Source organism: Giraffa tippelskirchi, chromosome 8 (assembly GCF_054371585.1).
Source record: "Giraffa tippelskirchi isolate mGirTip1 chromosome 8, T2T-mGirTip1v1.2.pri, whole genome shotgun sequence".
NCBI lineage: Eukaryota > Metazoa > Chordata > Mammalia > Artiodactyla > Giraffidae > Giraffa > Giraffa tippelskirchi.
In genome coordinates, this window is record NC_137282.1 from 129,881,716 (window position 1) to 129,905,131 (window position 23,416).

General features: G+C 39.5%; 1 protein-coding gene across 12 annotated transcripts in view; it reads right to left on the minus strand.

Annotated features, from left to right (window-relative positions):
• KIF6 (kinesin family member 6) overlaps nucleotides 1-23,416 on the minus strand; it is a 406,499-nt gene that overhangs the window by 191,589 nt on the left and 191,494 nt on the right. For all 12 annotated transcript variants that reach the window (XR_014062975.1, XR_014062974.1, XR_014062973.1 and 9 more), the window contains one exon: nucleotides 579-684. Coding sequence is in view for 7 of the 12 variants with exons in the window: in XM_081523236.1 (XP_081379362.1) it covers nucleotides 579-684 (106 nt within the window). In the remaining 5 variants the exon portion in view is untranslated. The remainder of the gene's footprint in view (nucleotides 1-578; nucleotides 685-23,416) is intronic.

Consider the following 23,416-nt stretch of genomic DNA (forward strand, 5'->3'; position numbering starts at 1 on the left):
ACACTTAAAAAAAAAACAAACCCAGTTGTCACGTATTATAATTATTCTTTACATATCTGTCTCCTCTGTGACTTACTTATTCAACTTTGCCTTCTCTATGCCTAGTCCAGAAATGTCTCACACAAATGAGACTCACACAAATGTCTATTATATTAATGAAGTATGCTAAATTACAAGTCAGGCAGACATAGAGGTTAATGATATTCACACTGTGTCATCATGAAAGTAAAACCTAAGACCGAAGCTGCTGGAGAAAAATGAAGGACACAATTCTTTTGACATAGCTTGAAAATAAGTGGATTTTGAACACGAAACTATTTTGTGTAGAAGGTAGAGAGATTCCTGGCCAAAGCTTTGGGAGTCTAAGGTCTGAGCTTGTCCACTGGAAAGTAAGATACAACCTCTGAAGAAATTCAGTGATCATCTGTTTGAACCATCTCAATGGTTCAAAGATCATACTGTTCTGGAAATGGGAAACTGGCTCCTCAACCTTTCAAGAGTAGATCAACTAGAAAAGCTTTATTGCAGTTTGAACACAGCAGACAATGGCTTCTACTAGTGGAAATGTTTAAATTTACCTTTAAATAATGGAAACAGTGATGAATTTTACGCATATCAGCGCCAACCTCTAGTCTACTCTCTGGATCCTGGTCTTCCAAAAAGGATGTTATTAGATTTTCCAGCCTAAAAATACATAATGTATGAGAATCAACTACAAGCTTGAAACTTTAGAAATTCTAGTGGCATTACTTTGTTAGTTAACATTTGAAGTACAGGATATTGTTCTCACTTCATTATCTGATTTGACTATAAACATTAAAGGGGAAGAAACAAATTGGCAAAGTGAAATCTAGAAATGATGCAATTATTTGACTAATTTCCAGTGGACTTCCACATGCAGATTTCAATTCAACAATCATTTCATTTCTACAAGATATGCATTCTAGCCAAGCTTTCTGTGCCCCTGTGCCTAGCTGCAACACTGCTAAAGAGAAAAGTAATTAAAAAAAATTTTTTTATTGGTTTCATTAAAAATTCATGCTGCTCAGTCTGAGCTGGGACCTTAGTGGTGCCCCAAACCCTTTGAATCACTCCTGGTTGACATACAGTATTCACAGTGGCTCTTCCAAATCCTTCCACAGCCCCCAGCCCGCCACCTTGCTTTCACTCTCCATCAATAACGCAGCTTCTCACCAGACTGAGCAAGTCAAAGCTGTTTCAAGGGGGCTCCTTCAGCTTCCTTTACCTCCACTTGCCAGTGTCTCTGTCTCACCTCTCAGGCCCTCTTCCTTCTGATTTTGGATAATATCCTTCCTCCTTCTCATGGCCAACCTCTCTCCAGACTCTCTTCAGGCTCCTAGCAGGGTTACCTGATTAGTTACCTCCTTAGCACCTCTCCATGCTGATCTTTCCCTTCTCCTTACAATGATTTTCATGTTAGTCCTAGTCTAAAACAAAGAAAAAGTAGAAAACAAACATCTGCCTTTGGAGGGATCATCCAGGCCACCCCATGAAGTTTAGTTTGTGGCTCATAGTGTCCACACTGCATTCTAGGGTCTGCCTGGCATCGTCACTCCCCCGTTAGTTTATGAGCATCATGGGGCAATTCTTGACTCTTATTCTTCCCTGTGTTCCCTCTCCCTGACCCTGTATCTAGAGCATCAGTATAGAATCAATCGAATGATTCCTTCTATGTTGAGATAAGACTCTTGATAAGAGAGGTGTAGGAATGGCAATCACTATCTGTGATGCTCACTATCATTATATGGCAGCAGTCTATCTTTCTCATATTGTTTTGAAAATATCTGCACACTTGCAGCATCATTTTGAACAGAACACATTTCCTTTCCACTAGTACTACCAGCCCACTCAAATAAAATGTAATGATTTCCTTTAGATAGCAGAGGATGAGATGGTTAGATAGCACCACTGACTCAACGGACATGAATCTGAGCAAACTCTGGGAGAGAGTGAAGGACAGGAAGGTCTGGTGCGCTGCAGTCCATGGGATCAGCAAAGAGTTGGACACGACTTCGTGGCTGAACGACAACAAGCAGCTTTGGATGTCATTCCTATTTCTTCCTACAGTCTGTGACATGTGACAACTGTTGCTTCCCAATTTGCACTGTTATTTTTAAGGAGCATCTTTGGGTGGAGGGGTACTTATTTATACCATTTGCTGATTGACTTAATCTTACCTTGTAGCAGGCTTCAAACTGCCAGAGACACAGAGAGATTAGTTTCTGATACAAAATGTGTTTATGATTTTATGTGAAATATTATAAAAATATATATTTATGGAAAGAATTCCAAACAATACAGATGTGAATAAATTAAAAAGTAAACACTCCACTCTTCTCCCTCCCTTGCCACCATTCTCATCTTTATTGACTCTCAATACTTCGGGGAATCCATGGTTTAGCAGCTGAAATACATTCTTCTAGCTCTTAATAAGCAGCTACCTATAGCTTTACATGCATTTGTAGATTTTGTTTGTTTATACAAAAATTAGAATGGCACCCCACTCCAGTACTCTTGCCTGGGAAATCCCATGGACGGAGGAGCCTGGTGGGCTGCAGCCCATGGGGTCGCGAAGAGTCAGACACGACTGAGCGACTTCACTTTCACTTTTCACTTTCATGCACTGGAGAAGGAAATGGCAACCCACTCCAATATGCTTGCCTGGAGAATCCCAGAGACGAAGGAGCCTGGTGGGCTGCCGTCTATGGGGTCGCACAGAGTCGGACACGACTGAAGCGACTTAGCAGCAGCAGCAGCAGCAGCAGCAGCTGAATAGAGTTCTGTATCATTCTTTTTCTAAACAATTTATAAGAAATAATATTCCATGCCAGTACATATATAATAGGACTATTTCATTTTTAATGGCTATGTAATATGGTATAGTATGTGTGTCCTGAGCCTCTCATGACAGACACTGAGGCAACATATTCATAATTGCTACTTTCTTCTGTCACTCATGAGGCGGCCTGGATGCACAACTGCCAATTAACGAAGTTTCAAAAAACAGTAATGCATATCCATTTGTATTGGCCCTGAATACTTAGCAAAAATTCTGGAAATTTGAAAACTATCATTAGTTCTAGAATTTACCACAATAGTAAATAGAATTTACTATTCTCTGGAGTAGAAATGTTTTTGGTTTCCAGTGTCCCTAAAATTTCAAACAGCCAATATTGGACTAGAAGCAGTGGCTAGTCTATTCTTCTGCCTTGCTTTTTCTTTCGAAAATAACTTCTCCTGTATAGTCTGATCATGAAGTAAATATTCCAGGAAACACTCCATTAAGCAGGACTGAAGTGGGTTCCAAGTTCACAAGAAAGCACTGTAAGATTGTACAGGCCTGATGATTAGCTGAGTTAACTCACAATCACTCTGTCTCACTGGACTTTGGTTGTTACATCAAGACTCTTGTCTTGCACAATAAGAGTTTAGGATACAAGGAAGACCAGGAATCCAAAGAAATGGTGAAGAACTTCTGCCTAAATGAAAGGACTGGATTGTTTCACCTCCCCTGAGACTTGATTAGTTGGATATAAAAGTAAGAATAAAGATCAGGCCTTTCGCCGTGCAATTTTTTTTTCCTTCGTACTTGACACAACAGAGCCTCTTCAGATAAGAAAAAAATGCCTGGTCTTCCCTTCATCCATTAAATGATTTATTGTTGAATTAATTTTCTTATCAGCCAAGGACTTGGCCTAACAATTAAAACGCAGAAAAATGCCTATTCAGATGTTTCTGATGTACTCCTCTCATAGTTAAGAGTGAACGATTGACCCTAAATTCCCTGCATTTTCCTATCTCCCAAAATAGTTCCTAAGTTCATACCTAGTCACTGCTCCCACTGGGGGTCTCCCAGCTGCCAGAACCCTGCTGGCCAGTGAAGAACTGTCTGCAGGAAAGCTCTCCCAAGAGGTCAAGTGAGTATGATAAGTCTGTTCTTTAGGATAAGCCCAAGTAAACAAGAAATTTTACTTGTTCTCTGTCACTAGGAAAAAAAGAAGCAAAAGAATCCTATTGGAGAAGTAAAAGTAAATGCATGCCATTCAGTTCTAGTTCAGATAGACAAGAAAGATGGTAGATAATCTATGTGCCTGAACACTAAGCCTGGCTGGTAGGTGACTGGAGAATGTTGGTGATGATACTTGTTTCCACCAAACTGACTGTTGATGAGACAGCGCTGACAGCCTGTAGCTCAGATCAGCAATTCTGTTGTAATATAAATTTTGATTCCTGGCCACATCACAAGCTGTCATTGCTTAGTTGCTAAGTCATGTCCGACTCTTTTGTGACCACATTGACTGTAGCACGCCCGGCTCCTCTGTCCATGGGATTTCCCAGGCAAGAATACTGGAGCAGATTGCCATTTCCTCCTCCAGGGGATCTTCCAGGCCTAGGAATCGAACTCAGGTTTCCTGCATTGGCAGTATGGTTCTTTACCACTGAGCCACCTGGGAAGCCCATGGCCACACTAAACAATTGACCATAATTTCTAATACATGTTTTATCCCCTCAAGACCACTGGACTTCTTTTGTTTTTGCTCCCAATATTTCTTGCCAAAAAAACAAAGTTTTATCTGCAGCCATATTTTTGTGGAAATTTAGGTTTAGTAGTGTGAATGGAAAGGGAAAGCCAGTTAATTATCGTCAACAATAGCTGGTATTACTTGGGCAAGCACTAAATGCTAGCTACTGGTCTGTGCCCTTTGAATACAACATTTCCTTAATCTGCACAACAACTAGATGGGCTGAGTACTATTACTGTCCTCTTATCATAAGTAAAGGACCTGACGTATAGAGAGGCGGTATGTCTTGCCCAAGGTCATACAGCTAGCAGACCCCAGAGGTGGAATTCAAACTCGGGGAGGCTGACTTCAGGATTCAAGTTTTAAACACTGTGCTTACCATACTAGGGCAAAGTTACTACATTTATTTGGACATCATGCTGGGCAATGTATTTCTAAAGGGCAATGCCACACCATCTAGAATTTTTTGAAAAGGTAAATAGTCAAATAGACAAGAGGGAAATAACTGAGGTGCACTTGCTTAGATCTTAATAAGGTCACTGACTGGCATGCTTTATAACAGCAAAAGAAGTTGGGAAAGAATCTGAATGCCCCACATTCGGAAATTAAATAAATTATGGCATAATTGTTTACACTGTTAGGCAACTATTTAAAATGATGGCGAAGAGGTATATTTATCGGCATTAAAATAGTCATGATATGCTATGATAGGTTAATAATGAATCCCTTTACAGGGGTTCTGCAAGTAGCCTGCAATACACCCACAAAGAAGATAACAGACAAGAAGGAAGGAAGGAAAGACAGAAGGAAGAAAAAAATCCTGAGACTTTGGCCCAGTTGCCTTTGGCTCAAGAACATTTATTATCTCCTTGTGAAAAGAGAGACTAGCGATCCAAGGGAAACTTGCTATTCTGCTGTGTTTTTATCATTATGTTACATTCAACTGTTTATTAAATGAAGTTCATTGTTTATACATTGTGCACGATTACGATGTTCTCAGTATTCTAAAATAATCTTTGTTAAAAAAATTCATGTCAATGTATGGCAAAACCGATACAATATTGTAAAGTATAAAAATAGATATATAAATAAATTTAAATTAAAAAAAAATTCAGCATGTTCCCGTCAGCATTAGTGTCTCTAAAATAATCTTTGTAAAAAAAAATTTAGCATGTTCCTGACAGCATTAGCATCTCAGAATGAACTAGAAACCATGTCTCCGTGGTACTGGCTGTGGGAAAGTTGGGGGAAAAGAGGAATGGGTATAAGCAAGGAATGCACCTAAACTGGGACATGGAAACCCTGGCTGGTTCCAAACCTTGGGACAGCTATGGGAAGTGTGGCGCAGGGAGTAACTGGGGGAAAACGATGGCAGAAGTGTCCTATGACACAGTCTTATTCCAGGGAACTAATGGGAAAAACAAGGTTAGGGAATGCAAGGCATTGGGACCTTCTCCTCAGATACTGAGTTGGAAAGAGTGAGCGGGATACAAAATACCCCAGTTTGTGGGTTAGGGCTTATGGAGATGCCTGGTGCCCCTGAGCTGATGGCCCTGCTGGCTTCTCACTGGTTCTGAGAGAGGAATAGGTGGTTCATTCTCGGGGGCCATTAAGGAGTTCTGATTGGACAAGCTAACTGGGACTAATAATACCAAAATGTATCAGAATCTGCCTGACCTCTATCAGTCATTCTGCCACTAAAGATGGTGCTGTCAAGGACAGGTTGTCTCCAACGGGGTTTAGCAATGAGGTTGCTGACAAACTAGTTAAATATTAACGTGAGCAAAGATCTTTCTTAAAAAGCTGAAAATAATGATAAAGATAAAAGGAAACTGGAGAACTCAGCTTCTAAGAATATAACTAAATAGGAAGAATGGGAGAATAGTTACAAAATTAAAAATACTGGTCACTGTATATAAAGAATGTGGCTGAACAATTAGGGTGAATGATCTCAACCATTAACTAATTCATCAGCTTCTGTGGGTCACAAATTTCTCAGCTGTGAAATGAGCTAAACAACATCATCTCTAGACTGTTTGAGCTCTATGAAACAATGTAATTCAAGGAACAAAGAGAGGGTATTTATTGTCTGGCCCATGAATGCTTTGCTCTTCGGTGTGAATAGCAGGCCAACTTCTTAGGTATCACCTGGGAGCCTTGAAGAAATGTAGACCCGAAGGCCCCATGCCACACTTGCTGAATCTACATTGAAACAACATTCCCTGGGGATGCCTGTATGCATCAATGCTTAAGAAGCCATACAACACGGCAACTTGTTGAATTTTGAGTTATGAATATAAACACATCTTTTTGGCCTTGGAATCCAAAGAAATAACTTGAGATATTAAATGAAAGAGTAACAGCATCCCTTGATGGTCAACATCCTGGTTACTGGGCTAGTGACCTTACATGATTTCTTACTTAAGAGGGAAAAGAATTAAAGAGATTATTATAGTCTGGTTCTCTTTATAACTGCCTTCCCCTAATTATTTTATTATTACTTTTATTGAAGGTCCATTACATGTCAGCCACTCTCACATGTATTTTGTTATCTATCTATACCATAAACCTAAAAATTATCTTCCCTCTTTCACAGGTAAGGACAGGAACACTCTTAGAAATTAAGTAACTTGCATACTATTAGTTGCATATTATATGCAACTTATTGTATATAAGTTAGGAAACTGAAACATCGGGATTTAAAAACAGGTCTTTTGAATCAGGAACCCCTACCCTTTCTACACAAAGGCTCTCAATAAACTCAGAAAAATGTCCTGCATTTGCTATAATCTCTAATATACTAAATTCATATTTTCAATTCAGAACTTTCCTTCCTACAGACTTTTAAAACACAAGCAAAATGCAAACAACAAGGGGAATGTGATCATCTGATAAACTTGGTGTCTTGCATTTCAAAGAAAATAATTTTGAACAAGATGCTACAGAGGGGGTCCTTGAGGCCCAGTGGTGGAAGGTGAAGGAAAGCCTTATTTTGACTTTGCTAACATGACAAGCTTCTTTTATGGGTATGACCCTTTAAAACATAGAGTTGGGAAAGCACATAATTTATAAAAGGAAAGTTCAGATAAGAACAATAAATTCACAATTTATGATTAATTACAATCCATGGGACATGAAAAACTGAAGGCTGACATTGTGCCAACAGGACAACAACCAAAGGAAACTACACAAATATTTTTCGGGGTCATTAGTTTCACATTTGCTTTTTGTTAGATTCTGCTGAAAGAACTATTCCCAATTGGCTTAAAGGTGGTTACTTCAAGACTTTTTTTTCTTTTAGACTTCTCTGGTCTATGACAAGTATTATATACATTTATACACTTACCAACCTACTCCAGTGTTCTTGCCTGGAGAATCCCAGGGACGGGGGAGTCTGGTGGGCTGCCGTCTGTGGGGTCGCACAGAATCGGACACGACTGAAGCGACCTAGCAGCAGTAGCAGCATACACTTACCAAGCCCTAACCAGTAAGTGAAAGACATGGGCCCTCATGTGCAAGGAATTGAGTTCAGTGTCAGCCACTTTGTTGGAATGAGCTCTTTTTAATAACAGTTGGGAGCCAGATAAGGACTTCCCTGGTGGCTCAGATGGTAATGAATCTGCCTGCAATGCGGGAGACCCAAGTTCAATCCCTGGTTGGGATAATACCCTGGAGAAGGGAATGGTAACCCACTCCAGTATTCTCGCCCAGAGAATCTCACCCATGGAGAGCCAGGTGGGTGATAGTCCATGGGTCTCAAAGAGTCAGACACAACCGAGCGACTAACACTTTCACTTTCTTTCAGGGGGCCAGAAAGTTCCTAGTTTGGGTGATACAGAGGAAATTCCTATGCAGAGTTTACCAACAAGATTTCTCTTAGTAATACACATTCCCTTTGCCTCTACAAAAGCAGTTATATAGCCCCTCAAATGCAGAGCTGCTTAACCTCTGGATACTTTCAGTGTTTCAAAACAGCAAATCCAAAACATCCGAATCAGAATCCAGACTCGCTTGTAACACTGAAGATACAGCCTATTTATAGGAAAATACATTCATAGACATGTACTTCAGTTTATGGCATTTTAAAAATTATTTTAAAATATTTTTTAAAGAAACTGGAAAAACTTTAAAGACCCTAAAAAACTCTTAAAATTCTATGATGAAGGCTTCTGATAAGTTATAAAAATTAATTTTGTTTTTTTAACTTACATTTTCGTATATCCAATTCATTAAAGGCATACACATATCTTATATGACCAAACATTTTAACTTCAGCAGACATAGACAGTTTCATTGGTTTAGAACAAACATAAGTAAGAAATCAAACTAATATAAATTAATTAATCCCTACCTATTAATAACTGCCTCTTTAAATTCTATATCTTTTGAATCCTTTGCTCGCTGTGGGCAAATGCTCCATTATTTGTGTGAAAGGGTGAAAGTGTTAGTTGCTCAGTCATGTTCGACTCTTTGGGACCCCACGGACTATAGCCCACCAGGCTCCTCTGTCCGTGGGAGTCTCCAGGCAAGGATACTGGAGTGCGTTGCCCATTCCCTTCTCCAGGGGATTTTCCTGACCCAGGTATTGAACACAGGATCTCCTGCATTACAGGCAGATTCTTTACTGTCTGAGCCATCAGGGAAGCCTTTGTGTTTAATGTGAACAAACACCTATCTCCACAAATCCATCATAACTAAGAAAAATGACTTATAGGAAAGAGAAGAGTGGGGAGGTAGAATGGGGCAGAGAAGCCAGTTAGGGAGCAGGACAGCTGGCAGCAGAAAAAGGTGAAGAAAGTTACTGTTCAGAAAGTGTGCAATGACAGGAGAAACAGGCAGGAAAGGTTTCATTACGGTGGAGATGGAAAGAGCTAGCAGAGAGAAGCTGATAGCAGAGAGATAGACATTGAGGGCGAGGACGGAGAAAGACGGGGACAGGGATGGACTGTGTTAAAACGGAGGAGCTGCCAGGAGAGCCCCTTCGAGAAGCACACTGGGGAGAGTGTGGAGCAAGAGGGAGGAGAAAGGCTGCAGGGGGGAGGGGAAGGGGCTGGGTGCGGGGCGGGGTGGGGCTGGGAAGCAAGGTCAGGACAGGCAGGCAAAGGAGAGGGTGAGGTGGAGAGAGAGGGAGGGGAGAGACAGACCTCAGGTGGTTAAGACTAGAGTGCACCTATGGAACAAGGGCAATGGGGAATTTGCAGGACCGGGGCCAGTTGGAGGGGATTGGGCTCTACAAGCTATATAGACAGCTATATAGCTCATTTCGCCGCTGATAGCTCAGTTAGTAAAGAATCTGCCTGCAATGCAGAAGACCTGGCTTGGGAAGGTCTCCTGGAGAAGGGAGAATGGCTACCCACTCCAGTATTCTTGCCTGGAGAATTCCACGGGCAGAAGAGCCTGGTGGGCTGCAGTCCATGGGGTCACAAAGAGGCAACTAACACTTTTACATAGCTCATCTCCATGGTTATAGACTTCCCTGATAGTTCATTAACTTGAAGGAGCAGTGAAAGCTTTATCTGTCCTTTGCTCCAATTCTCTGAACTCTTTTCCTATAATTCTGTCTTATATGAAATTATGTTTGTAGACAACATTAATGTTTAGAAATAAAGATTTCTCAGTTGGTTCTTTTAGTAAAAATTTAAAGTAGTCTTGGTTTACATGTAAAAATGCAGAACATAAATATATATATATATAGTTTGTTTGTTTCTTAATATTTATTATTTATTTAGTTGGAGGTTAATTACTTCACAATTTTTTTAATTAGAAAACTTGCAAAAGTTTTAAAAGAGATTTAAAAAGATTTTGTTATGTAAAAATACAAAGTCAATCCTTGTGGGTATGTCCCCATTTGATGACTAATCATTTGATTTACTCTATCATATGGAAAATAGCTTATCGCTGTCTGGAAACATGTGTTCATGTAATAGTAAATCTAGGACAAATTTATGTAAATTGAACCAAACTCAAGTTCTATATTACATTGAAGATAAAACAAAGATGGAGACTCTAATATGCAAACAACAACAAAAAAATCACAATAAGGAATATTGAAACCTTAAAAATCAAATACTGGAAAGGAAATGGACTTCCCTGGTGGCTCAGATGGAAAAGAATCTGCCTGCAATTCGGAAGACCTGGGTTTCACCCATGGGTCAGGAAGATGCCTGGAGGAGGGCATGGGCACGCACTCCAATATTTTTGCCTGGAGAATCCCATGGACAGAGGAGCCTGGCAGGTTACAGTCCATGGGGTTGCAACGCAACACAACAAAGAGTCAGACAAAACTGAGTGACTAACACTTCACCTCAAAAGGAAATGACCATTAAATTGTTAAAACAACGATGCAAGACCCACATAAAGAAAAATACAAATTAACAGAGGGATCAGAGAGGAAAAGAACACACTGGGAGTCATTATGATCCTGAGAAGATGTAGAACTGTAATCTCTCCCTGAATTATCACTGAAAGTTAAAGCAAATCCAATGAAAGTTTCAACGCACTATTTTTTTTCCAGAAAAAAAAAAAAACATATACACACAAACCCTACAAATTTTTATTCATATTTTTTGGGGTGAAGGGTCTATAAATCCCCCTAAATCTATACATGGGCCTGACAGCACCTCTGCTGAAGATGAACATATATACTGATATGAGAAGATATTACAATTGAATGAAAAACATAGGTTAAAAGACAGTTTTAAAAGCATGCGTTCATTTTTATTGGAATACATATGTATTCATTGAAAAATTTGGAGGATTACAACCAAATAATAAACAGTTGTTATCTTTTTTCCTTATCTGAATTATACCATTTAATGATAACAGCTATTATCTTTGAGTAGTGCAATTACAAATGATCCCATTTTTATCTTTGTCCATTATCACTTTCCCCCGGTGAACATGAATTGTCGTAAAATGAAAAATTATTAAAACTCCTACAATTCTCAAAGTAAAATTAAAAAAAAATAGATAAAATTACAAATTTAGTTTCTAACATTTCAAGTTACTTTCCTTGAGGATAATGCTACGGGAGAGAGACATACATTATTTGTTATTAGGTCCTTGAAAAGAAGTGAAGTGAAGTGAAGTGACTTTCACTCAGTTGTGTCTGACTCTTTATGACCCCATGGATTGTGCAGTCTATGGAATTCTCCAGGCCAGAATACTGGAGTGGGTAGCCTTTCCCTTCTCCAGGGGATCTTCCCAACCCAGGGGTTGAACTCAGGTCTCCTGCATTGCAGATGGATTCTTTATCAGCTGAGCCACAAGGGAAGCCCAAGAATACTGGAGTGGGTAGCCTATCCCTTCTCCAGCGGATCTTCCCGACCCAGGAATCAAACCGGGGTCTCCTGCATTGTAGGCGGGTTCTTTACCAACTGAGCTATCAGGAAAGCCCCCTTGAAATGAAATCCACAGTTAAATCCTAAAGCTGTTCCTCCATTGCTTCCAGACGGGTTTGATTTGTTGATATGATCTAATTACTTATTTTATGGTGCTGATTATAGTAGTTGGTGGCTATTCCTGCATTTGTTTATCCATCCTTTGAGCAAGCTATCAGGAACCAGGTGTTAGACGTCGTGTAATTTATTATTTCCATAAGTGCACATTTTCACACTGTGGGTTTTCTGTAAGCGGCATAAACCATATAAAACTGTAATTAGAACAAACATTTGTTTCAGGAAGTCTTTAAAAATATCCAGCTCCATGTAAATGCAAACCTTTCCTGTGAAAAGGTTACGGGGGAAGGCAGGAGAGAAATACAAATATTCCTGTGTGATGTGATGAAGGGTCTCATTCCTTCTTTTAAAAGAATTCCCCGGAGCTCACAGAATCCAACTCACAAAAAGCCTTAACATTGAGAAAGCATTAAATAATGGGAAGAATGAAATGGTATGGTCATACTTTCACACTCGAGACGTCCTAATTTAGAATCAAGTACTTGGACTGCTGATGAAAGAGCTGTCTAGGCCAGAAGAATCCAATGTGTCAACTGTAGTCCGATAAGTGGAACGGCCATTCATGCCTTGTCCGTTTTTGGTTATCTGGTTTTGATATTTATTCATTTGGTCTATTAGGACCCAAAGCACTTAAACTTCAGGAGAATAAAATAATCACTAAAGTACAGAAACAGCCCTGAGATGGAGTCAGGCCTTTTTAATCATATTAGATAACTATGTCTGAAGAACTCAAATGCTTCCATAAACTTCCCAAGGATAATTAACACAAGCTGTAGACCAAGCTTTTAGTTTTCATTTTAATATCTTCAAAATGTGGTGTCAGGACCAGAAACACTTTGTACTGAAGTGGAGGAACATCATCTGTAGTGAATTATATCTCATGAATGATTTCAGAGATCTGATTTCTTATAAAATAAAAGAGAGAGCATTAGCTATTAATGACCCTCTGGGATATTTAATCTGCAAAGCTTAGGTTATTTCTCTTCAGCTAGCCATTATTAGAAGTTGGGGTAAGGATGCCTAGGATCCATGAGTTGTGAATTCAGGATCATTTAATAGATGATCTTTTTTTTTTTTTCCAAACATTGCATAATTACTTGGGCCTTTCCTCTTCAGGTGGTGTGAATTAACTGTTTGAAAAATACTGACCATGCATTTCACACCAGTCAGAATGGCTGCTATCCAAAAGTCTACAAGCAATAAATGCTGGAGAGGGTGTGGAGAAAAGGGAACCCTCTTACACTGTTGGTGGGAATGCAAACTAGTACAGCCACTATGGAGAACAGTGTGGAGATTCCTTAAAAAACTGGGAATAGAACTGCCATATGACCCAGCAATCCCACTGCTGGGCATACACACCGAGGAAACCAGAATTGAAAGAGACGCGTGTACCCCAATGTTCATCGCAGCACTGTTTACAATAGCCAGGACATGGAAGCAACCTAGATGTCCGTCAGCAGACGAATGGATAAGGAAGCTGTGGTACATATACACAATGGAATATTACTCAGCCATTAAAAAAATACATTTGAATCGGTTCTATTGAGATGGATGAAACTGGAGCCCATTATACAGAGTGAAGTAAGCCAGAAAGAAAAACACCAATACGGTATACTAATGCATATATATGGAATTTGAAAGATGGTAACGATAACCCTATATCCGAGACAGAATAAGAGACACAGATGCATAGAACAGTCTTATGGACTCTGAGGGAGAAGGTGAGGGTGGGACATTCTGAGAGAATAGCATTGAAACATGTATATTATCATATGTGAAACAGAACACCATTCCATGTTCGATGCATGAGACAAATGCTCAGGGCTGGGGCAATGGGATGACCCAGAGGGATGGGATGGGGAGGGAGGTGGGAGGGGGGTCCAGGAAGGGGAACACATGTAAACCCATGGCTGGGTATGTCAATGTATGGCAAAAACTACTACAATATTGTAAAGTAATTAGCCCCCAACTAAAATAAATAAATTTATTTTAAAAAAAAAAGGAAAGAAAAATACTGACCATGTATAAGATGTTTCTCAATTCTTCATTGAGTGAGACATACTAGGAGGAAACTATATTTAAGGCTTAAATATACATGTCACTGCTTAAGGACAGATTCTAAGAAGATGAAGAATAAAAACTGAGGATGTGCTAACTCCTTATTCTTACACTGATTCAGAGAGCAGAGCATTTACTACCTGCCTACCATGACCCTGGTGTTAGATCATTCAAGACAGTAAGATCCACCCAAGTCTACTCTCTAAAAGTCCTCCTGGATCTCGATTTTTAAAAATCCTTGAGGTGGTGGGTTCAATGGTAATTTTAAAAAGATATAAACAGAAACATCAATTAGCTGTTTTCAAGGCAAAAGTATTCATGGAAATTATGCAGATGAAAATAACCCTGATCATACAAAACAAAACTGAAATAGGGTTACAAATATTGCATCAGACACATACTAAAAGGTTATTTGCGGTTTACATGAAATTCAAATTTAACTGGATGCCCTGTTTTTTTTTTTATTTGCTAAACCTGGCCACCCTGAGCTGCAAGCCAGAGAGCCAGCAGCTACTCCAGCGTGGAGCTGGCCTGTGGGTGCCGCTGCGGGAGCGTGTGGTCCCAGGCGTGCGGGAGGGTGATTACAACTGCTGTTGGTTAATAACCTCCTCCCTAGAAATAAAGACAGGAGAGGCCCAATGCCACTGTTCTTTTCTGAGAGGGTGAAAAGTACTGGAAGCATTGCCCACGGCATCTAAATGTTTCCCCACTACTAATATACTACACTTTCAACTGATTTTAAAGCTAAAAATTCAGAGAGTTACAAAGCTATTTAGCGCCTACAGGGAGCCAGAATTGGTGAAGGCCGGTTCTCTCAGAGTTAAAAAAAAAAAATCTGACTTGGTAGAAATCTTTTGTTAAGTCACATCACTTCTCTGGGACTAAACAGATGAATCTATAAAACAAGAAACCCAGACTGCAGCTTTGCTTGTATCGATCCCTCTTCCATCTGAAATATTCTCCCTGGCCAACTTCGCTTTTCTAAATCTTGCCTTAATTCACGGGTTTGCTAAAAGTTGTCTCTGAGTTTCCCACTCAAAAGTAATTTCTGCTCCTCCAGTTACCCCAGCACCTCTCCTGTGACAGGTATCACTTTTTATCTTATAGATATTCATGTGTTGGTCTTGACTCCCTTCCGTGACTGAAGCTCTCTAAAGCCAGAACCTGTCACTCATTCGTCTTTGTAATCCCCGCCCTGCCATCCCGGCATCAAGTGCCTCGTTCTGTTTAATGTCCCTGCTGTGGGCTGAGGACTCAGCCTTTTCTATGTGCTTCTAAGGAAGGCAGACTTTTTAGGGTCATTTCGCAGAAGTCATTGCCTGAGCATTTTCTGATTCAAGTCAGACCCTCAAAAATGCCTTTGTACAGAACTGAGCAATAGCAAACAGAAACAGAAATAGCTAAAGCAATGAAAATCCTATTGCAGGCACTCCTGAGGTTGTGTAATTGCAGTCAGAAGTCCCTGCATTTTAAAAATGGCTGATTGGGGGCACTTATGGACTGAGCAGATAAGTTGCCTTTACAACAAAAATATGGATCAGCATCAGGATTCTGATCAGAAAGCATGGCCAGAGTGGGTGCAGAGGGGAAGTTCACCTGACTCAGAAGACAATCAGAACCAGGACAGTGAAAGAAAGGGACCTAAGCCAGAATCAGAAGGAACCCACCCCTAGAACAGGATGGACAGCTAAAACAGGACCTATGTAATAAGTTTTTACTAACCTATATACTATTATCTGCACAGAATATTTATGAAGGTGAGTTTAAGTCATAAAGTTCTTTTCAGAAAAAAAAAAACACTAAGAAAGCAAAAACATAAGTAGTAAAGTCAAACATTTTAGAAACAAACAGTGTGCAGTCTTTGCTTTCCTAACTCAGTGAGGAAATGTGATGCTCTGGAGGTTCAAAGCCCAGCTTAGTCACAGAAGAAGGCTCAGCAAACGTGGAGGTGCCTGGGAAAGCCATGAGCATGACGGACGGGGTCATCCAGGGAGACTCCAAAGAGGGAGTTTACGAGATCGGGCATGAGGTGGCCCCAGGCCTTCTCCCCTGCCATGTGGGCTTCTAGTCATGTGACACAGTCAACAGAAGCCATGTGAGAACATGTGTCTGTGAAATCAGTGATACTGACTGTATCAAACATAAAAAAAAAAAAATCCCATACATTTCCGCTTTTCCTCTTTAGCTGATAACAACGAAGAATAAGAAATGACCTTTAGAAAAATTAGTCATTTGACCTGAATCGTGGCTAATAAGGATAATTAGGATCTGTCCCTGTGTTTCTTAGTAAATACCTCATAGGTTAGCGGCCCTATGATTACTTGAACTGTGAGGAATTTAATTATTGGCATGAACTCTTGAGTTTTATCAGCTGTGGTCACTTCTACATAAACTGTCTCATATGAAAACAAGCACTGGTTAATATACTTCTAACACACCAAAAATGAGCCAACAGCAGTGGGTGGATGTTAACTTTACTGTTCTCTGTCTTACTTCAGAAACCAGTTCCTTAGGATGGAAAGGAGGACACATTTCCTACCAGGGGAAACATTTAAGTCTTTTCCTTGTCTCTCGGCACATTTTCCAGATAAGACTGCTTCTAGATGGCATGGCTAGAGTGAATGAACAACAGTGAAGAAAATCCAGAATTCCAGACAGACCTTAGTTTCTGAGACAAACAACATAGAAAAACCTAGCTAATTCTAGAATACTGCATGCGTTTCGGAGAAGGCAATGGCACCCCACTCCAGTACTCTTGCCTGGAGAATCCCAGGGACGGCGGAGCCTGGTGGGCTGCCATCTATGGGGTCGCACAGAGTCGGACACGACTGAAGCGACTTAGCAGCAGCAGCATGCGTTTTGCCCTGCAAACTCCTAGAAGCAGGAGTCAGGTTTAAGTCATCACTGTACACCTTACATCTTTGTAGCTCAAGGTCACAAAGGAGCAGCTCTGGAAACAGACATAACAGGGTTCAAATTCTAATTCTGCTTCTCACCTTGCTAGCTGAATGCAATTTGCCTCATGAAGTTATTGTGGAATTTTTATTAGACTATGTACATAAGAAGTGTAAGGTAATGCCTATTGGCAAATGCTCAATAAATGGCATTTGCCTTTATCATTACATGTTTGCCGAGTGATTTGATGATAACTTATGGAAAGTGTTATGTGTTAGAGAACATTTCACTTTTATTTCTTTACCATAGATACTTTAAAATACCCTTTTAAATATTTTGTCAGATCATAGATTGATGCATGTCTAAGGCAAAAAGTTTAGGAAATATAGTATAAAAAAGATTACTCCAATCTTAGAACCCAGAGATAACACTGTGAAACTTCAGTGTTTATCTTTCCAGAGTTGTTTGTAAGCAACTATATATATATATATATATATATATATATATATATATATATATATGCATATAAGTGTATACATGTAAATGCATGTTTTGGTTACAAAAAATGAGATATAGAGTTTGGAAGTGTTCCTAGGTCAATATAATATATGGTTCTTTATTAATATAAGAAATTGCCATATTATGTTTCATTAAATGAATGTGTCATAACCGAATTCACTATTACAAATGATATTGATAAACATCTTTATACATACTCTTTGTACCTTTGTCCTTAAGGACAGATTACCAGAGTTAAACTGCTGACCCTGAAAGCACACCCATGTAAAAGTCTGCACAAATGTTCTGCAGAGCTGACCACTGTCCAACAAGGGCTGTGTGTGCACGCTCAGTTTCTCAGCTGTGTCCGACTCTTTGCAACCCTGCGGACTGTAGCCTGCCAGGCTCCTCTGTCCATGGGATTTTCCTGACAAGAATACTGGAGAAGGTTGCCATTTCCTCCTCCAGGGGATCCTCCCAGCCCAGAGATCGAACCTGTGTCTCCTGTGTCTCCTGCATTGCAGGCAGATTCATTACCACTAGGCCACCCAAGAGGGACAAGCTAAAAATTTGCCCAGGCCTCAGAACCGGCCTCCCTGTCTGTCCACCCCTCACTGGGACTGTCTACTCTGCCTGCAGAGTAAGAGCTCATCCATGCCCTCACTGACATGGTATCATCATCTTTTCATTATTACCAGCATGACTGGCAAAAAATTACATCTCATCGTGATCTGCATTTCTTTGTTAATTAGCAACTCTTTGTTTCTTGATGGTTGCTCTCTTTAACTAAACTCAGAGGAAAACTCATGGCTATCAGACAGGGAACGTAACAAAAAGTGAGATGCAGAAAGAAGAGGAAACACGTGGCTGCCAATTTCAACAAGGGATTTCAGATTAAACAGAAAAGTAAATATACAGTACTGTACTCTGCCCAGCACATGGTATTTGACTGATCGGAAAGCAAATTGATGAGGGAAGCAGTTGAAAAGCATGAGTAGTAGGAGGTGAGCTTATGAACAGGAAGCGGGAATCTGATTTCTTCAGTAAACTGAAGAAATCACACAGGCAGCACTAGTTACCTTGACATTAACGATGACATATTTTCGAGGCTGTAGCAAAAGTCATGAGCCTGCTCAGTTAATGACAAACACAGAGGCAACCACTAGGGAACTGGGTTGGGAGGATGGGAGTGGGAATGAATATTCTGAGGACTAGAACACAAAAACAAAACAATAAACAAAACAGTCCTGGGTCATCACTGAGCTTAGCCCCTTGAGTTAGGTGGCTAGAAGTAGGACATGTTGTTTGCCAGGACAACCAGAGCAGGCTGAGAGCCTGTCCTCACATTGTCTTGAGGGATGTTTGTCTTCTGCCTTTAAGGATGTAAAGGTACGTAAAAAAGGAGAGCCTTGATAAGAGAGCCTGTGAACCCCAAGCAAAAAGGGCTCTAGGTGCTTGGGATGGGGTCGGCTGGAGGGGGAACAGGGGTTACCTACAAGAGGCACTTGATATTTTACTTTGGTGCCTTCGTAGGGAGCTGGATGTACATTGTGAACTCAGATTTACATGTTATTTTGGAGATAATTCTTCACTGTATTATGCCGAACTAGAACAGTCTGTCAAACTAGCATTTTTTTTTTTTTTTGACAGGTGTCAAAGTAACAAGAGGTAGGATTTATCCCAATGTTCAGCTGAATACAAAATAACTGTCATCTCAGAGCCCAGTGAATGACACAAATTATCCCTGTTCCACTTTAGGGCACTGTTAACTCTACTGGCACTAGGATGTCATGCATTGTGGTTCTACAATACAAAAAAAAAAACCCTGAATTTTCTCACAGGTTCTCAGATCTTTACTTGGATGTCCGGGGGTGGGGGTAGGGTGGTAGGTATCCATACTTTACAGAGAAGCCAGCTGAAAAATAAAAGCAAAGTGTCTATTTTCTGGATCCTAGCCACTTGGTAGCGATGCTGAGAGTCCTCAAGTTTGCTTTGATATTGCATACGGATAGTTCCTGAAGCAGGCCACTTTCTGGCATTTTATTTAGAAAGCTTGATCTATTACAAATACTTGGGTGATTAATGAACCTTTCTTTCATTTAGTCCCTCACACTCCTGGTCTTTATTCCTGCTTTGTATATGATGATTTACCTGTCTTTATTTTTTGGAAAAGCAGGTGTCCATCACTGGGTTCTCTCTGGCCAGGCACCATGAATCTGCTGCGTCTTGCTTTGGCTACTTTGACAGCTCCTAGCACGAGGCTCTGGTGTGCCAATAGCAATACTCGGGGACTGGTAAGTAAGACCTCAGGATGGATCGGAATCCCCAGATTACAGCGGCTGCAAGGCCAAGGAATGAAATAGAAGGAGAAATCTTAACACCTCCTCTCCCAAGCCTCAGGGGATGAAGCTAAGACCAACTGTTCTCTCTGAACTCTCTTTAGCCCACAGATTTGTAAGCAAATGAAGATAAATCAGAAGATATACCCAAAGGTTAGACTCCTAAAATCATACAAAAAGTGAGCTTCCCCTTCTCCCCACCAAAACAACTAATCAAAACAAAATCCTTCTCAGTAACTGAAAAAAAAAACAACCAAAAACCCCACAAAACTTCAACTCAATTCATCTTACCAATTTATAAGATTTTAGGATGTTCCCTAACAGTTTTATCTTTGTGTATTTTTAGTACAACTATTACACAGATGTTGAAATGCTAAATTCAGAAAATGGAAAACAGAAGGCTTTGCTGACATATCTAGCATTTGAAAGAAAGAATGGAGAGTACAAAATAAAGACCCTGGGAAGCAGCTGAAAGAAGTATTAAAGTATAAAAATAAAGTATGTATGTTGAACTTCCATAGAGAGATGCAGAAAATTCCAACTGGCAACAACCCTGAAGAACAGGGTAAAGAGAGAACAGGGGCTTGGAGTCCACATCTTGATGTTGGATATAATATTTATAAGTCCCTTGCAAAGTCATCTAGCAGAAAAAGTCTACGCCAACATCATTCAAGCAAAAAGGATCTGCCTTTTACTTTTGGCATGTTTCCTTGTGCTCAGATATGAGCATCTATACAGGTTGTTTTCCCTTTTATGTCTGCCTATATTTTACAGAACTTCTGTAAGTGCATACCATTTATACACTTACATATTTTATCAAGTAATTATATGTACATATATTTATAAAGATTTTTGTCAAATTTATAATTCTGTTTTAAATCCAAGTATAAATGTTATGCCTCAGTTATGTGACTCAGGCTGTTACTTTAAATTTCCAAATATCTTAAAGGTCTCAGCACATGTTTCTCACTTGGAGGGTATGTGAAGCTTGTTATGGTTAAGGAAGTGGACAGTAAGATGCAAAGCAAACAAGTCCAATTTGGAAGCATTTTATGAACATTCCATTCTGGCAATTTACAGTTTTTGTTTTCTTTAGCCCTTTAGAAATACAATCTTATATCAACTGTATTAGAAAAGTACCACTCTGAAATGACTGATTAATAATACACAATACTATAGCCCAAATATACAAAAAAGAATATAAATATTATAAGATATTTTAAAGTTAAAATGCCAGAAGCAGATGTAATTTAGATCTCAGAAACAACTATGTGCGTTATGCAATAATTTGTTATGTGCCAAGAGAGAACATTTGTTTTTAATTCTGCTGTGAAATGTAGTATAAAAATAGAATTAATAAAGAAGGGCATTTTTTTTCTGCTGTTCATTAATTAAGCGAAAAAAAATTTATTTTGCCACTTGGAGGTGAAAAGTCAGCAAGTGACGTGAATTTTACAAAAATAACCTTTAATTTTCTGGAGAAATTTTAGGAAATATGGCCAAAATAAAAGCAAGATAAAACAAAACAAAAACCACCACTAGTAATTCTAAAAACATTTTCCTGGTTTTTCCTTCTGGTACTACCTCTTTCTTTGTGCATGAATGTGTGAGTGTGTATATTCTAAAGACGTTAACACATGGTTTCTTTGTTTCTAATAGAGGAGCCTGACAGAATACCTAATAGAAGTGAACAGATTCTTCAGCAGCAATAAAAGTTGTATCAAAGAAGCACAGGGGGTAATATAATAATAATGTTAATAATAATCATCATAATTGTGTTTAGTGCAGAGGATGAATTATTTCATCAGTCCTCATAATAGCATGGTGAGTGGGGATGGTTATTACATTCAGGACAGATGAGTAACTGAGACACATGTATTGGGTTTACTAGAAAGTTTATTCAGTTTCCCCATAAGATGGCTCTTGCAGTGCTTAGCTTTCTTTAACTTCATTCAAAACAATTTTTTTAGATTGTATTGTGACAGCTGTCATGTCAGTGTGCCTTAGAAAAATTATCAAAATTGGTGATTTTTGTGTAGCCATTTTAATATTGAAAATGGAAAAAAAAGGAAAATTTTCTGATATTATGGTCTATTATTTCAAGAAAAGTAAAAACACAATCTGAATCTGAATTAAACTTGGGAATGGGTGAATTTAATTCAGATGACCATTATATCTACTACTGTGGGCAAGAATCCCTTAGAAGAAATGGAGTAGCCCTCATAGTCAACAAGAGTCTGAAATGCAGTACTTGGGTGCAAGCTCAAAAATGACAGAATATCTTGGTTCATTTCCAAGGCAAATCATTCAACATCATAGTAATCCAAGTCTATGCCCTAATCACTAATGCTGAAGAGGCTGAAGCTGACCAGTTCTGTGAAGACCTTCTAGAACTAACACCAAAAAAAGATGTCCTTTTCATCATAGGGGACTGGAATGCAAAAGTAGGAAGTCAAGAGAATGCCCGGAATAATAGGCAAGTTTAGCTTTGGAGTACATAATGAAACAGGGAAAAAGCTAACAGAGTTTTGTCAAGTTGTTTTCATTGGTCATAGCAAAGACCCTTTTCCAACAACACAAGAGATGACTCTACACATGGGCATCACCAGATGGTCAAACTGATATCAGATTGATTTTATTCTTTGCAGTTGAACTGGAGAAGCTCTATACAGTCAGCAAAAACAAGACCCAGAGCTGACTGTGGCTCAGATCATGAACTCCTCATTGCAAAATTCAGGCTTAAACTGAAGAAAGTAAGCAAAACCACTCAGCCAATCAGATATGACCTAAATCAAACCCCTTCTGATTGTACAGTGGAGGCAATGAATAGATTCAAGGGATTAGATCCAGTAGACAGAGTGCCTGAAGAACTATGGACAGAGGTTCGTAACACTGTAGAGAAGGCAGTGACCAAAACCACTTCCAAGAAAAAGAAATGCAAGAAGGCAAAGTGGTTGTCTGAAGAAGCTCTTTACAAATAGCTGAGGAAAGAAGAGACGTGAAAAGCAAGGGAGAAAGGGAGAGATACATCTAACTGAATGCAGAGTTTCAGAGGAGAGCATGGAAAGATTAAGAAGGCCCTCTTCAATGAACAATGCAAAGAAGTAGAGGCAAACAAGGGAATAGGAAAGACTAGAGATCTCTTCAAGAAAATTGGAGATATCAAGGAGACATTTCATGCAAGAATGGTCACGATAAAGGACAGAAATGGTAAGGACCTAACAGAAGCAGAAAAGACTAAGAAGTGGCAAGGATACAAAGAATTATACAAAAGAGGTCTAAAGACTGGGATAACCACGATGCTGTGGTCATTCACCTAGAGCCAGACATCCTGGAGTGTGAAGTCAAGTGGGCCCTACGAAATATTACTACAGATAGAGCTAGTGGAGGTATTGTATTCCAGCTGAGCTATTTAAAATCCTAAAAGATGCTGCTGCTAAAGTGCTGCACTCTATATGTGAACAAATTTGGAAAACTTAGTAGTGGCCATAGGACTGGAAATGGTCAGTTTTCATTCTAATCCCAAAGAAAGGCAATGCCAAAAAATGTTCTAACTATCAGACAATCATGCTCATTTCTCATACTAGTAAGATTATGCTCAAAATCCTTTAATCTAGGCTTTAGC